Consider the following 17,680-nt stretch of genomic DNA (forward strand, 5'->3'; position numbering starts at 1 on the left):
GAATTAAAGTCCTGACGTATGATTACAGTGCACAGATGGGGAAAAGTGGGTGAAATTTGTTCTGGAATTCCAGACATGCTTCGAGACCATTGATATTTGATTGCACTCCTAAAAGTTAACACTACTGTTCAAAAGTTTGAGGTCAGCAAGATTTTTTAATGCTTATTGAAAATATAGGGTTTATGGATCTATTACCACTTAAATATTTATAATAATATATAACTGTTTTCTTTGTGCATCTATTCTAAAATGTAATTTATTCCCTTTGAGTCTAAGCTTAATTTTCAGCATCCAGTCTTCAGTGTCACATGATCCTTCAGAAATCATTCTAATAGGCTGGTTTACAGTTCAACAACTTTTCAGCAATTAAAAAAGAAAGAAAGACAAATGTTATGTTTATCTGAAGTCATTTTTGCTTATAAGATTGGTTTCTCTCAACATGGGCACAGGAGTGCTGTCAGTCAAAAAATTGGAAAACAAAGTAAATTATAATTCTAATATTTTCTTGTAAATTAAAAAGTAATGCATTGCTTTGCTGGTTGTTTGAATAAAGTGTTTCTGATTATGCAACTCACATTACTTGTAATGCTTTACCACTTCATATACACAGTAAAATTTCCACCACACTCTTGGAGTGGATTCTGAGAGCACTTTTGCACTGAAGGGCTCTTTATAATTTGTCGTAGCTCCTAATCATTTTCAAGTATCTCCTGAACAGCATGAACACTTGAGATTTCTGCCCTGATCGTAGCTGAGAGTGAAGGAGGAACATCTTTTCGATTGCATGGCGGAGTTGTCTTTTTATTTAGTTTGGTTTGATTTGAATGCGATGCAACAAAAGTAGGCTGAATTCCCTGTAGGTCTGGCAATGCAGACAGCAAAGCAGGGAGGGCGAACTGCAATTATCTCTGCATAAATAGGCCTTGACAGGCGGAATTGCAAAACAGGAATATTATAGATGTAAATGAGACTAATATCTACACAGAGTCTGTCTGTCGGGCAGTGCTGGAGGGGTGGCAGCGCTTTAATCACTTTGTCTGTCCATGTGGTTTTTTTTAGAGGCCGAATGGACTGAATGGTTCGACCGCGATGACGAGAGGGGGTCAGGTGACTGGGAGAAACTGACCGAACTCCACAAAGCTTTTCCAGAGCGTCTGTGCAGTAACCCTCTTGATATTGAGGTAAAAATGTGTTTCAAGTGGAATACTAATTAAATGCTAATACTAAGATTGTCACTAGGGTGGTACATTTTCATGATCTACTAACATGCACTTTTGAAGTACTAATAGGCACCTTTTATGTGTAAACAAGGTATAAAGATGTATCGTTAAGCTTTTGTAGCCCACCTTATGTCACCAACCAAAACCTTTTTTTTAAGATAGTGTACGTACTTAATTACTAAATGTTTATATTTTTTTAAAATATTGCAAACAGTTTCAACATTTTCGTATTTTATGTTATGGCTGATAATCAGCGTGTGTTGGTCAAATGTTTTGCTTTGTAAATGCTATTTATTGTAAGTGTAATCAGGCATTAAAACCTTATCATGTCCAGCAGAAACCATGACGTAGAATAAATGTTGACTGTTTTGAATGTGAAAAAAAAACCTGACAAAAATAAAATATAACATTGAACTAATTAGACAAATTACTTTTTTTTTATTATAATATTGGTCAATATATTGTGCATACTTAATTAAATAAATCACATCCTTTTGTACACATTACACTACTATTCAAAAGTTTGGGGTCATTTTAATGTTTTTGCTCACCATGGATGCATTTATTTAATCAAAACGTATGGTAAAAACGGTTATATTGTGAAATATTTTTACAATTTTAAATAACTCTGTTCTATTTGAATATAATAATATATTTTATTTCTGTGATGCAAAGCTGTATTTTCAGCATCATTACTCCAGTCCTCAGTGTCACATGATCCTTCAGAAATCAGTTTAATATACTGATTTGCTGCTCAAGAAACATTTCTGATTATTATCAATGGTGAAAAAAGTTGTGCTTCTACTGTTTCTTTAATTCTTTAATGAGCAGAGTTCAAAAGAACAGCATTTATTTGAAATAGAAATCTTTTGTAACATTATAAATCTCTTTACTGTCACTTTTGATCAATGCATCCTTGCCAAATTAAATAATTAATTTCTTAAAAAATAAATAAAATCATATTGACCCCAAATTTTGAATGGTAGTGTATGTGAGAGAAAGACTGCTTCACTGAATTGTCTTCCTTTGCCTTCAGGCTGAAACTCTCGACGGCATCCCTGCCAACATGACAGGAGAAGTCTTCTCCAAGTTTGACAGAAAGTATGGCTTTGTGTGCCTCAACAAAGAGCAGGTGGATGGGATTTGCCACAACTACCGCGTGCGTTTCCTGTGCGGCAAGCTCGGTATGTTTGAAACAGTCTGCTTTTGGCTTCCAGAGAAACTATTTTCTTTCAGCTACTCATGTCACTCTAAAAACTTTACAACACTGTTTCATTGAACACAATTGGTAATTTTGGTATAATGGACCTCAAGCTGCTCTTTTGCATGCAATGAAAATGAATAGCAGCAACATGCCTTTGTCGTAACGAATGTTTGGATATGGAGTTACATTTGAGCAAACAATTATATAGTTCCTATACTGTAAGTAAAATTAGGTGTTACAACTTTATAATCAACAGCACAGCAGAAACAATGACAAAGAATAGGATTTACAAATTTAAAAGTGAAAAAATGTAATCATATAACTCTGGCTTTATCAGACAAATAATACAGTTATAATATTGGACTATATAATATGCATTCTTAAACAAATAACATCTATTCCAGTCTTGCCATCCTTTTGTACATCAAGTTAAACCAAATTAAAATCAGAAATGTTACCTTGGCAGCTAGCTATTTTATTTATTTATTTTTGTTTTGTTGTGTACATTTTTTTTTTTTTTTTTTTTTTTTTTTTTACGGTTTTAGCTGATTTTAGTTTTAGTTTCAGTTTTAGTAAACTTTAATAACCCTGTTGAACACATTACACCGTTTAAAAGGTTGCGGTCAGAATTGTATTATTTGAAGTCTTTAATGATCACCACGGCTGCCATAATCCAATCAGATTTATATAATATGCTATTTACATGATGGAAAACGGAACACTTCTCTAGTGAGGGAACAGTTCTAAAAAAAACATTGCAAAATCTATCCATTATTACATATAGGTATTTTATATTTATGTACACAATAATAATCTTTTACGTTTTAATCCTTTAATTTTTCATTTTAAAAATGTTTGTGGGCTCCTGCGCGTGCCAGACTTTAGACCAGGTTTTGGTCGGTCAATGGTGCAGTCTATTTCAGTTGCCTCGAATTAGCAATGCGCCAGCAATGCATCCGAACACACCTCGTTTACAGAGCAGCATGCCCATGGGTGCACAAATGCATTTACATTTAAACAACATGACACAGGACGTGAAAATGACAACTACGTCGGGCTGAAACTAGCAAAAAACACTTGAGCCCTGCCTGGTGCAGCACTGGTGTATGATAGGGCTTTTCACCTTTAAGGAGAAAGACAGTAGTCTAAGGCATCAGTGGTCTCTGGTACGGCATAGGCATGAGTGGCACATATATTTGGGGCAGTTTTGTGAGATTGTGCCCACTCTCACACTCCCTGTTATTAAAAAGGAATTGTCTTAGTGCTTAACTATTTCCAAGCAGCTCCCTGTGCTACATTTTGCCAGCCCCGTCAATGGATACACAGCCTTGAAGCTAAAAATGTGGGTAGGATTGATGACAATAGCCCTGTACAGATCAAATCAAGTTAATCATATCACGAAAGTGAATAAATTAATAAAAAAAAATATTTATCTACATCCACGCTTGACAGTTGCTTGTGCTTGAGACTTTCATCACTAATTAGCAACGTTCACACCACTGCAGCTGCATCAGCAAAGTGACGTCAATGGAAATCCTTTGTAGTTATATATAAATTTAAGACGCATTGTGTCTGTGCCTTTGATTCTTAATTTTGGTTTGGGCACTTTTTTTTTTTGTTGTATTTTTTTGTCAAATATTTTCTAAAATTATTTTATTTTTTTGGCATTTCGTTCCTTCCGAACACAATATTTTTTTTACAATCCAATCAATTCTTGATTGATTGAAGTCCTGTCCGACATTATTGTCACATTAAATGTCCTTCTTTTGCTTTAACATGTCAGATTTCACAAACAATATAGTGTATGCATAATATTTAATGCTCACTGTAAGATGGCATGGCATAGGGATGAGTATCTGTTACTTTAAGACGTTGATGTTGAATTTCAGAAGTAATTTCTGTCAAAATTAATGAGAATTTGGTAAAAAACCTCCTTTACTTCCAACTCAACAACTCTGAAGCCTTTACAGACAATTTCTGCTAAATGTCAGCTGTTTTCAGTCAACTTGGGCTCTTACACTTGTTGAATAAAGTGTGCACTTTGCAGCCTATATTTAGACAAAAAAAAATGGATGGGAAAGCTTCAGAAATATACTTACCGCTCTACTTTGTCATTTTTCACATTGATTTTATTCCACTAAACATAATCTGGAGTGCATGAGTGCACCAAAACTGACATTTTATCGTCAATCAAGTTAAACTGCACTCAGAGATTGCAGGTCCAAATCCCATAAGTGACACATTTTGTGCTTCTCCTTTCAATAATTTTAAGAGAACTCAGAGGTCACAAAAATGCCCAAAGTATTTTTCAGTCACATGTCTCAGTGTTTTATTTTCCCAAAATGGATCAGAACATTTTGTTTATTGGTTGAAATGGGTTTGCATTAATCCAAACCACTCTCGTTCTGTAAATTCAACCCAGTCTAGTTGATAATATGCCATTTGCATAATTGCTAACATGCTGCCACGTAGCTTGGTTTTTTTCTCTGTCTGATTACAAGTAAATTCTTCATCTGGTTGTCTTTGCTTTTAAAGACGTTTACAAGAATTCTTGACAGATTGTGGCCATTATATGAACTTATTTAATGTATTTTCTCATGCATAACAAGGAATTCCCAGGACGATTCCTTTAGTTTAATTCCCAGGAAACACATATGAAATATGTTGCTAGAATGAACTGCAAGATGCTTTGGATGAAAGCACCTGCCAAATGCATAAATGTAAGAATAACATTCTCATTAATGTTGCCATGTAAAATATGGCAGTGTCATCATGTAACCTTGTGTCTCACAATGACTTATCTTTCGTTAAATGTCTCTATCTGGATTTGATTTATGAGTCAGTTTTGTTTTTAAAGGGTCATCTATCAATCATTTAATTACAAATGAGATCATAAGATCTTGGCTCAGGAGAAACATTTCTGTCAACTTTTGACTGGTCATGTATAAAATATAAGATTAAATGCAGCTCATGCACATATGTGTTTCGTGCATCTTTAATGGATCTCAGATCAGATTAGACTAACAATGCATATAAATCTTTCTATAGATCATGACAGTTATTGACCATATGTGCATGCTAAACGTGTGTTGTGTCCTTCAACAGTGCGTCCACAGGCCTCCATCTCCATAGACACTTTGTCTAACTGTAGTATCCTGGAGCTGGCGGATGAACCAAAGGGTTGGACATCTGGCGACAGGATCGTGGTGGCAAGCACAGACTACTCAATGCACCAGGCTGAGGAGTTCAGCGTCTTGCCTTGTCCTTCCTGCACGAAGAACCAGATCAAGGTGGAAGGTCAGTTATAGCTCTGAAACTCTTCATTAAAGGTGTAAAGCAATGATGAAATTTAGGTGACTGATGCGCCAGCCACTTTTAGTTGTCAACCAATATATTGCCAAGGCCCATAAATCAGACTCCATTTGTTTACGGTGACTGTTAAACCGTATTAATGCTAAATTATTAGACCAAACTGTTAAACAAATAAAGTAAACTTATAAGGAAAAGGAAATAGCATTTGCTTTTCTATTATTATGGAAGATTGTTTCGCCACTGGATGAAAAAAGTAATTGCAACTCTTTTTATTTTTCTGGCAATTCTGTTTATATTTCAAAATTATTAGACATAAAGATATAAACTAAAGAATATGAGATGTAAACTCAGAATTCTAAGAAAAGGTCCGAAGTGTGAGATAAAAACTCAGACTTCTTAGAAAAAGTTAGAGATGTAGATGTAAGTGAGATGTAAATTTCTGAAGGATCACGTGACACTGATGCCGAAATATCAGCTTTACGTCACAGAAATTTAGAAAACAGTTATTATAATATTAACAACATTTATGTTTTTCCTGTATTATTGATCAAATAAATGCAGTTTTAGTGAGACTTCTTTCGAACACGTCTTACTTACGCCAAATATTAGTGCAGATAGCAGACAAAATATTGAGAAAATAGCCTATTTATTATTAAATATTAAACTATATTATTAACTCTTGCTGGTATTGAAAGAATAATGTTTTATTCTCAATTTCAATCATTTAACTCGCCATTAAGTTTTTTTGTTGTTGTTGTTGTTGTACTAAATATTAAAGAAATATTTCAGATTTTATAAACAACATTTGTGCCATATTCTCGATTAACGCAAAATTATACTTTTGTTTGTTTTTGTTTTTGCATTTCCTTTTTTAGACAAAATTTATGGGAGGAGAGTATTTAAATGATTAATCAATCAATCAATCACCTTTATTTATATAGTGCTTTAAACAAAATACATTGCGTCAAAGCACTGAACAACATTCATTTGGAAAACAGTGTGTCAATAATTCAAAATGATAGTTAAAGGCAGGTCATCATTAATGCAAGGCGATTTACTAATGTTTGCCATAGACAGATCACTGGTATTTGCGCCATTATTTAACACCCAAATAAAGCCATTAAGTTTGTGTTGTTAGTAGATTACACATACCTGATTATCATTGGCTCTGCTTGTTTGCATCTGTGCAATGTCAGTAGATCACCCGCTCTTTCCACTCAATCAACTTTGTGCCGATTGAGCATATTGTAACTGTGATATTAATTTAAATGCACCACTTTGTACTATCCTCATTGCAATGCATTCTGGAATTGTAGTCTCTACAAAGATTCCACAAAAAATCTATATAAAGAAGCTACCTAATGGTGCCTCCTATGCAGCATATGAAGCATGTCTCAGATGCATTAAAAAGTTGGCTACGTAGGCGGCTCAAGAGATTTTGAAACAGAGCCTATTAAACAACTTGGCAAAAGTTTAGTTTTCTGGAAATACCTGAATATAATTAAACTGAAAGAAGATAAACACAGGTCAGCTTTAAACATCAGAACACACACACACACTTCAGCCTCAAAGTCATCTTCAATTTTGAGTGCAATGTGCTTTCCTGAATCTGATGCAAGACATTCCCGAACCCCGGGAGGACGAGGATGAAGGGATTTTTTATTAGTTGGAGCTAAACTAAGCAGTGCACTATCCCTCCAGGGCAAGATTTGAATAACCCTGATCTAGGTAGTACATTTGTGTGGAAAAGTAACATGTTTTGTTAAAATCTATGCAGTGAGCAAACTTTTTACATATTTTAATGCACATTTACGAACTATTTACTGATTTCAATGAGTAAAATAATTACAATTACCTACACAATATAATATACACATTGTTGATTAGTAAAGTCACCTTTATTTATGCAGCGCTTTATACAATACAGATTGTGTCAAAGCAGCTTTACAGTGTTAAACAGGAAAAACGTGTGCTGATAATGCAAGTGGACAATCAAAAACAGTCCGTTTAATATTAGTCTTACTCAGCACTCACATAAATGCACAGAAACAGGGAAGCTGGAAGTGTGGCTGAAATAACAGCTAGCTGATTGCCGACTTTGTCTGTGACACTTCAGTGCTGTCAACAGGATTTCATCATGTTAGTTCAAAACTAGGTGATTGGAGGCATTAGATGAAATTTTGCATCAGAGAAAATGTTGAGTTACGGCATTTAGAAAAACCCCTCCTCACAGGCACAAATGTGTTCTGATTTCAAATAAACGCCTTGTAAAAATCCCTTCATCCTCGTCCTCCCGGGGTTCAGAATGTCTTACATCAGATTCAGGAAAGTGAAGATGACTGTTCTGGAGAACTTTGAGGCTGAAGTGTGTGTGTATCTGACTTTTCGTTCTGATGTTTAAAGCTGACCTGTGTTTATCTTCTTTCAGTTTAAAGGTCCTGTTCTTCGTGATGCCATGTTTCAAACTTTAGTTAGTGTGTAATGTTGTTGTTAGAGTATAAATAATATCTGGAAAATTCTAAAGCTCAAAGTTCAGTGCCAAGCGAGATATTTTATTTAACAGAATTCGCCTACATTGAACGACCCGTTTGGACTACAGCCCTCTAGTTCCTTCATTAATGACGTCACTACAACAGTTTTTTGACTAACCTCCGCCCACATGAATACACAAAAAAGGGGGTGTGGTCTTGTTGCACTCGCACTAAGAAGAGGAAGAGCTGCGTTTGAAGAGTGTGTTTGTCGCCATGTCGTTGAAACGCTGTTATTTTCATCTCGGAGTCCAATCATCTTTGTTTGGCCTTCACAGGGACGCTGTACTTGTAGATTAATGGTTACAATTTATGTTTAACTCGGTTCCCGAAAATTATAATCCATGTGTAAAACTATGTGCAGCACATTTAGCTGAGGACAGCTTCCTCAATCTCAATCAGTTTAATGCTGGATTCGTTCAAAGTTTATTCCTGAAAGATGGAGCAGTTCCTTCTTTATCTGGAGAAGGTGTTGTTTATGGACCACAACCGGTAAGTGTATTTTATCATTTAAGTTGGTGCGTTCAACAGCTTCTGTAACTCATCAGTAAAGGCGTTCTGTGATTATAAGTACATATCCAGCACGTGTGTTCAGATCAGGATTGCCATGTTTTCAAAACAAATCCTGCCCACTTGCTTCTCAAAACTAGTCCAAAACTAGCCCAATCGCGTTTCCAGGAGGTCAGCGTTCGCTCAGCTACTGTCGAATCACAACACAGGAACCGCTGGCCCAATCAGAACTCGTTACGTATTTCTGAAGGAGGGACTTTATAGAACAAGGAAGTCATCAGCCCGTTTTTATGACGGTGAAAACAGCGGTATACAGATAAGTTAATTGTGTGAAAAATACTGTGTTTTTACACGCGAAACATGAACACAACAATTTCAGCAAGTCATACCACCAATTCAGCCAACTGAAGTCTAGCTGGGCCTTTCCAGGATACTAAACTTTTGTCAAGTTGTTTAATAGGCTCTGTTTTAAAATCTCTTGAGCCGCCTACGTAGCCAAAATTTTAATGCATCTTAGACATGCTTCATATGCTGCATAAATGGCACCATTAGGTAGCTTCTTTATGGTGATTTTTTGTGGAATCTTTGTAGAGACTACAAATCCAGAATGCATTGCAATGAGGATAGTACAAAGTGGTGCATTTAAATTCATATCACAGTTACAATACAAGTGATGCTCAATCGGCACAAAGTTGATTAACATAAAAAAGGGTTAGATTTATTCAGCAGGACAAATTAGTGTGAGATCACAATGCCATAAAAATGGATGGGATTGGAAAGAGCGGGTGATCTACTGACATTGCACAGATTACTGAACAGATGCAAACAAGCAGAGCCAGTGATAATCAGGTATGTGTAATCTACTAACAACACAAACTAAATGAGTTAAGACATGCTTTATTTGGGTGTTAAATAATGGCGCAAATACCAGTGATCTGTCTTTGGCAAACATTAGTAAATCGCCTTGCATTAATCATTTAAATACTCTCCTCCCATAAATTTTGTCTAAAAAGGGAAATGCAAAAACAAAAACAAAAAAAGTATGAGTTTTGTGTTAATCAAGAATATGGCACAAATGTTGTTTATAAAAAAAATATATATTTAAATAAATATTTACTACAAAAAAAACGTAATGGTGGGTTAAATGATTGAAATTGAGAATAAAACATTATTCATTTAATACCCGCAAGAGTTAATAAAATAGTTTAATATTTAATAATAAATAGGCTATTTTCTCAATATTTTGTGTGCTATCTGCACTAATATTTGGTGTAAGAAAGACGTGTTCGAAAGTCTCACTAAAAGTGCATTTATTTGATCAATAATACAGGAAAAGCATTAATGTTGTTAATATTATAATAACTGTTTTCTAAATGTCACATGATCCTTCATTCTAATATGCTGATTTGCTGCTCAAGAAACCCATATAATTATTATAAAAAACTGGGATACATTTTTTTTCTCTGGATTCTTTGATGGATAGAACAGAAATAGTGTTTAAATGTCACTTTTGATCAATTTAATGCATCCTTGCTGAATAAAAGCATTGCTTTCTTTTAAAGAAAAACAAAACATATGCTTCTCAGAGTATGACAGATTTAGTTTGTAACTGTAGGCAGCTCCAGTGGATGTTTTAAATCCGAGCCATAGTTTTTGCTGTGCTTGAGGTCATTGTGCTGCTGGAGGATGATTTTGCCCTGAACACATTTCTCCGGGTTGCTGACCATCATACTGGTTGGTTCAGACTGGGGTTTCGTGGGCGGTTTGGTTTGCACTAAATATAGTATTTCACTTTCAGACCATACTGCTCAGATTTAGTGCCATCAGACTGCTAAAGATTGCCGGTTTTGTCAGATGTCATCTAACAAACTTCAGGTTAGACTTAATGTTAGCCTCTCCCAGAAGTCACTTCTTTCTAGCTGCTCTCAAAGAGAATCGCTTTTGAAGTGTTGGAACGACCGGTGATGTCGGGATAGTTTCTCTCGTTTCATCCAATAAGCTCTGCACTTCTGTCAGGGCTGTAACTGCTGTCTTGTTCATTTCTTTAACAATTGCTCCTCTTATTCATTTGCACACTTCAGTAGGATGGTCTGGTCTTTGATGTTTCTAGGCTTTGTGCCATTTTTTCCACTTTGCTACACTAAGCATCACAACACGCTCAAAGGAAGAGCTAAAACGATAGCAATCACATTCTCTAGATGTTTTCCCCCTAATAACTTCATCTCGAAGTACCATAGGCTGCAGTTTTTTCCTTTGTGAGGTTAAGAACGATCTTCTTTAAAATATAGGTTTTAGAAAAGCAAACAAAGCTATGTTTAATGTGCAGCTGACAACAATTGAATATGGATTGGATGATAAAGGAAGACAGGTGTACCTAATGCATAATGCACTGATTAAGGATGTTTATTTTTGTAGGCTAAACAAAGTTGTTGGGTTTGGTTAACCTTAGCAGATCCAGTTGAGATGCTTTGCTTTACTTATTTATTTATCATTCTTGGTGTAATCTCTCAAGAAAACCTTACCTCGTTTAAGAGTATTTTTATGATTTTTAAATGAAATGCCACTTTGAAGACCACTTAACGTTCTGTCTAGGGATGCATAGTTTAGGGAAAGAATCTAATTATGGTTTTTAGACAAAAATTGCAATGTTATTTTATTTGTTTTTTATTTTAAAAAAGGTGATGGGCTTGTTTGTAAGGCTTTACAGTTTGGCCAAACAAATTGGTGAATTTATATGTGAACATCAGTCAATCAATCAATCGAATCAGTCAATCAATCAGTTATTAAATTATGATAATTATTACTAAATAGAAACTCAAAACAAATAAGAAATATTACTATTTTAATATTGCACTCTAAAATAAAAATATACATATAAAAATTATTTGACAGAAAAAAAATATCTTAATCAACATCATCATTTTCAAATCATTGTCAAATCATCCTTAAACTTATTTCGGCTGAAAACCACAGGATGCACGTCACTCTGAAACACGGCTATGTTTATTTTGTCACAATCAATAACTACCTTTAATAATCACACTAAGCAATATAACAATCTCAGGCAACACTTCATTTTAAGGTGTCCTTGTTACACATGCTACATGTACTTACTATTGTAATAACAATTAAATATGCATTATTTCATGCAAGCAACCCTAAGCCAAACCCTAATCCTTACCTTAACCATAGTAAGTATACACTCACCAGCCACTTTATACAGGTACACCTGTTCAATTGCTCGGTAACACAAATTGCTAATCAGCCAATCACATGGCAGCAACTCAGTGTATTTAGGCATCTAGATGTGGTGAAGACGATCTGCTGAAGTTCAAACCATGCATCAGAATGGGAAAGAAAGGGGATTTAAGGGACTTTGGGATATTTTCTTTCCCCTTAGTACAAATTGAGCTTTGTTTAAACACCATAGCCTACCTGAGCATTGTTTCTGACTATGTCCATCCCTTTATGACTTCTGATGGCTACTTCCAGCAGGATAATGCACCATGTCACAAAGCTCGAATCATCTCAGACTGGTTTCTTGAACATGACAATGAGTTCACTTTACTCAAATGGCCTCCACAGTCACCAGATCTCAATCCAATAGAGCATCTTTAGGATGTGATGGAACGGTAGATTCACATCATGGATGTGTATCCGACAAATCTGCAGCAACTGCGTGATGCGATCATGTCATCATGGACCGAAATCTCTGAGGAATGTTTCCAACACCTTGTTGAATCTATGCCACAAAGAATCAAGGCAGTTCTGAAGGCAAAAGGGTGTCCAACCCAGTACAAGCAAGGTGTACCTAATAAAGTGGCCAGTGAGTGTATGTGGTTAATTAATATTAGTACTTAAATGTATAATTACACTGTAACAAGGACAGCTTAAAATAAAGTGTAACCCAATTTCGATTTTATTTTGATTAATCGTGCAGCCCTAACTCTATCTAATTTTAACATCACAGAGTATTCTCCAGAAATCCTTTTGGGGTACGCCTTAATATAACTTTGCAGCACAGCAGAATGAGAAAACAGTGAGCACTTTATGACGGCGCTGTTTTGAAAAACTATCAATGCCAAGGAAGATTAAATCATTCTCAGCACAATATTGACATTGATTTTCAGTTAGTTTATTGTGGCAAAGACAGAGATTTGTGCTAGAAAACCTTCTCTCGGTAACAGCAGAGAAACAGTGAGCGCAGGATTCACTCTCTTGTTTCTGAACGAGAGTCTTGGCTCCTCCTAAGGTTTCTTGCTCATCAAACCTGCCATCTAGGGAGTTTTTCCCCTGACACAGTCACCTATGGCTCACTCACCGCTGGTATTGAAGTATTATTTTGAAACAACGGCTGAAAATGCTGCTTCTCAGGTTCACTGTAAATCTGAACGATGGATGTAGATCTGAATCTTAAAAATGGCTTTTATTGGTGTGATCTTTATTCAGAATGTCATAAGTAATATATTTTGAATCAAATAAAACCAATTAATTTTAGATAAGTCCATATGAAGGTTTTTTATTATTATTATTATTCTAAGGCATAAAGGCATGTCCAAATGCCTTAATCAGGTCGATTAGTGGTTACTTAAAAATATTTATTAGTGTTAATAGACTTAATAGGCTTTAATGCTGTGGTGCATTAAAAGTCTTTCTTCAACCAGATTCCTCAGAAAATGCCTTTATTGTGATAGACTAGGCCTGTTATGAATATAACATCCATCTATATGCATACATGGGTTAATTCGTATGTACATGGTAAATCCATTGTTTCGATAACTGTGGTGCGCTCGGATCATTGTGAAGTCTGTAGAAACGAATCCATCCAGCAGTAGTGTGTACAAACTCTTGATCTCTGTGTTTACACATAGTGTTCCTGTGGCTCAGGTGGTAGAGCATTGTGTTAGCAGCACAAGGTTGTGGGTTCGATTCCCAGAGAGCACATGTTAGGTAAAAAATGTTAGCCACTGTAAGTCGCTTTGGACAAAAGCGTCTGCAAAATGCATAAATGTTAAATGTAAATCATCTTATTTAGAACAGATTTGGAGAAATGTAGCAATGCATCACTTGCTCACCAGTGGATCTTCTGCAGTGAATGGGTGCCGTCAGAATGAGAGTCCAAACAGCTGATAAATACATCACAGTAATCCACACCAATCCAGTCCATTAGTTAATGTCTTGTGAATAAGAAACAAATCCAAGAAGTAAGAATTGAGTCCTCTATTCTCCTCTAATATTGCATTTTCCATTCAAGATACTCCAGTACAATTCTCCATACAAGATTCTCCAGTAATCTTGTCTCAATCAAGACTGAAATATCCACAGATCAAGCACTGTTTACAGGTGAAAACCATTTAACAGTTCATAAACAAATTTGTTGATGGATTTTTGTATGAGAGGACAACAGGGCATTAACTATTTCCACTGGCCTGAGGGTGAGTACATTTAAATTTTGGGGGGAACTATGCTTTTAAACAGGAAAAGATGTCACGGGGAAAGAAATATTGACACAATCCGAGATAAATTCAAGATTCAGTTCTTGTTATCAAATATAATTTTTGCATCTGCAAACAAGGTAGGAAAAATAAACTTCAAAAAACAAAATATATTCTCTAAAAACAAGTCGTATGCAAGTTTGCTTCTCAATTAACTTGATGTTGTTTAAATATCTTTACATATTTTTTTTACTGGACAACAAGACAAAAAATGATTATCTTTTGCTGCATTACATTTCCACAAGAAGTAGGATTTGAATTCATCATATTTCAGAATTCATAATCATAATAGTATGAGCAAGTCTCCCATTACCTGCTCATACTAACCACAAACTGTTCTGTGTTCACAACTGTTCTGCACACAAAGTACTTTCGCATTCTTTTAAAAATATGTCCTTATTATTTGTGCAGTGATTCAAGACTGCTGACAGATCCCATCATTCCAGTCCTCATCTCTACCTCAAACAATCTGCATTTTTTTTTCTGTTTTATTTTTTTACTGATGCATGCCAGACGAAAAATTAAACCAGATAGAATCAAGCTACACTTTCACAATGACTCTGAAAGTCATTACAGATGTATGTACAAAGTATGTGAAGTTTCCACATTGTCTATAATCTAATCATTTTATGATGCTGTTTTGATTTTGATAACTTCCTCTGAACTCAGAAAAGGCTCACCTTTAACCCTTTTGCTGTGCTGAAAATCCTAATTTGGTTTTCCCAGTCAGAGATGATCGGCCTTCTAAAAATATCTTGTAAAAATGTCTCCTTATGCTATAACATTACAAAATCTTGGATTCAATCTTTTTGTCAGCATGTTTTCTTTCAGTTGGCATATGTTTTGTAGTCCTTTTAAAAAATGATTTGTAAGAGTCCTGATTGATCTGAGTTTATGCACCTCAGTTTTAGGCACATTTTTTTCCAATGCTTGCTCAAAAACTGTGGTGCAAAACCTCAAATCAAAGAGACATATGATCAGTAAGTTCCAAAAAGGAAATACTGTATAAAACCTGTGCTAATTGAGAGAAAACAAGTTTAAAAGATTGAATCCAATTTGTTGATGAAAAAAAAAAAACATGTGTATCAAAAATAAATAAATAAATACTATTAAATAAATAATTAAATTAAACAATAAAACCTGTTTGAGCAAAGTCAGTAAGTTCGGTGCAATAACATTAATAGATTTTCTGGGAAAAAGGAAGTCAAAATGACTTGAACCCAACATTTCAAATCCATCCTATATAATGCAAATAGTTAAGTCATTTCTGAAGCTTTTGATGATAATTTGACACCTGCAAAACAAATATTAGCTTAATAGCATTGTTGAGCCTTAGACATTTGGTTACTAATGGTCATATTACAAAAGCGTGCCATGTCATAAGATCTGATAACTTCAATATTCTAAATGAGATTTTAATTGAACTTGCCATGGTTACTAAAAAGATTCTAATTTAGAATGTTCCTGTAATACGACCCCAAGGGATTATGTGTGTTGATATCCAAACATCTCTAAAGTAAATGCTACTATCCCAATTTATTTCTTAATACAAGTGTTAAGCAATGGAATGTGTGTGTTTTTTTTTTTTGTTTTTTTTAGATTATTATATTCCACATAATATTCCACAGACCTCGAATGGAACAAAGAATTTGTAGAGGCAATTGAAATAACAAATAGCTTCGACATTTTCCAAAACATTCCACAGCTTCCTTTTCAAAACATGTCAGTAAGCAAAATCTTCTTATTATTATTTATTTGGCCATTTAGAGAGCTTTGTACAGGTATTATTTCTTACAAAAATGCTTTAATACCCCCAAAATTCCTGCTATACTAAACAAAATATACAGTATAATCCTATATGGCATGAAAAGCATGTTGTTTCAAACACATTCAGTCTCCAAAGCCACCACATGCATCCATAATTCCAGGAATTAGCCAGCTCTGTTACTTTGCATGTCAGTGCCAAGCATTGCTCATATTTAATAAGCAGTTTGGCTGTAATATTTAGCTTTCTCATTGAAGATTTTCCAAAGAGCCTTTTTCCCCTTTCTTTGCATTAAGTTGCGGGACATCAGCGTAATTGCTCCTGTCAAGTAATAGCAAGAAGGTTCTTCTTTTCAGACACTGCCTCTTTATTTCTAATGTCAGCTCCATCATGTTCTCTTTCTGTTGGAGTAGGCTGTGTGTGGCTTGTTAAATGTATGGTTTTCTATGGCAATCTAATTAAAAATCAGTGTGTAATAGATAGCTCAGCTATTTTTAAATGCCAGAAGTTTTCATTTATCAAAGAATTGCTGCACAAAAGTGAATTAAACTGAATTGAATCTAGTTCTTCCACTTACATTGTAATAACATGTGTTTCCATTGTTACTAGAACTTTCACTTATGCCTTGTTTACCTTATTTTACCAGTTTATACTGTCAAAGGCCAAAGGTCTTTTATTAATTAAAGACATGACAGATCTCCAGCTGATTTATTCACTTACTTACTTATTTACATTTTATTTATTCCTTATAATATTTTTATATTTTATAATTGCGTTGTAAGTGACTTAAAGTATAATGAGTTTTATCAGTTCATGCATTCTTTGATAATCAAGCTTGCAACCATTACATTTCTAAAGCCTTTTGAGCTATAGGAATGTATCCATATACAGTACATAAAAAAAACCCCATAAATAATAAAATACTAAAGAAAATGAGCGATGCCTGCCATTTAAAGCATGCAGTATTATGCTGTTTCTTATGTTAATGCATTTTAAACTTAAATCTGTTCAGTTGTTTTTAGTTTGACCAGCATAAAAAAATAAAATAATAATAATACAAATCTGACATAAAAAATATGTGATTTGAAATCAGATTTTTGCATATAAGAAATGTAAAATAAGTAAAAAAAATTGTAATAAAAAAAACACACTATAATGTTTAAAGTTTTGTGGTCAAGGCTACATTTTTTTAATAAAAAATACAGTGAAAATAGTACTTTTGTGAAATATTATTACAATTTAAAAATAACTTTTCTACTGTGATAAATATAAAGAGCAGGGTGGATTCAAAATGAATTTTTTCCAAAAATGTTTATACGCATGCAATTAATGTTACTAATTTGTTTTGTTAAATTGTCAACCACCAAAGATGCCTTTTGATTTGCACAGAAAGACATTATTTATATTTTCTACCAGAATAGTAAAAGCGTATGCTATTGTGTGACAGTTTTTTTTTTTGTTGTCTGTACTGCCAGTTTGCTGATCTCAGTTGTTGTACAACAACCTTAACTTGGTGTCACCTGATGCCTTCATTGCTATTATAACCGGCGCAATTCTGCCAAGAAATGACTGTCTGTACTGCCTAGACACAGAGAGCCATTATTCCTTACAAATGTATGATTGAATAAGTCCTAAAAACTGTCTTT

At 34.5% G+C, this 17,680-nt stretch overlaps 1 protein-coding gene across 1 annotated transcript in view; it reads left to right on the forward strand.

The window, feature by feature from the left end:
• Positions 1-17,680, forward strand: part of LOC113051998 (cell migration-inducing and hyaluronan-binding protein-like) — a 66,767-nt gene that overhangs the window by 12,215 nt on the left and 36,872 nt on the right. The window contains exons 8-10 of the mRNA XM_026216224.1: positions 1,060-1,181; positions 2,257-2,404; positions 5,530-5,721. Of these exons, the coding sequence (XP_026072009.1) occupies positions 1,060-1,181; positions 2,257-2,404; positions 5,530-5,721 (462 nt within the window). The remainder of the gene's footprint in view (positions 1-1,059; positions 1,182-2,256; positions 2,405-5,529; positions 5,722-17,680) is intronic.

Source organism: Carassius auratus, chromosome 32, assembly GCF_003368295.1.
Source record: "Carassius auratus strain Wakin chromosome 32, ASM336829v1, whole genome shotgun sequence".
NCBI lineage: Eukaryota > Metazoa > Chordata > Actinopteri > Cypriniformes > Cyprinidae > Carassius > Carassius auratus.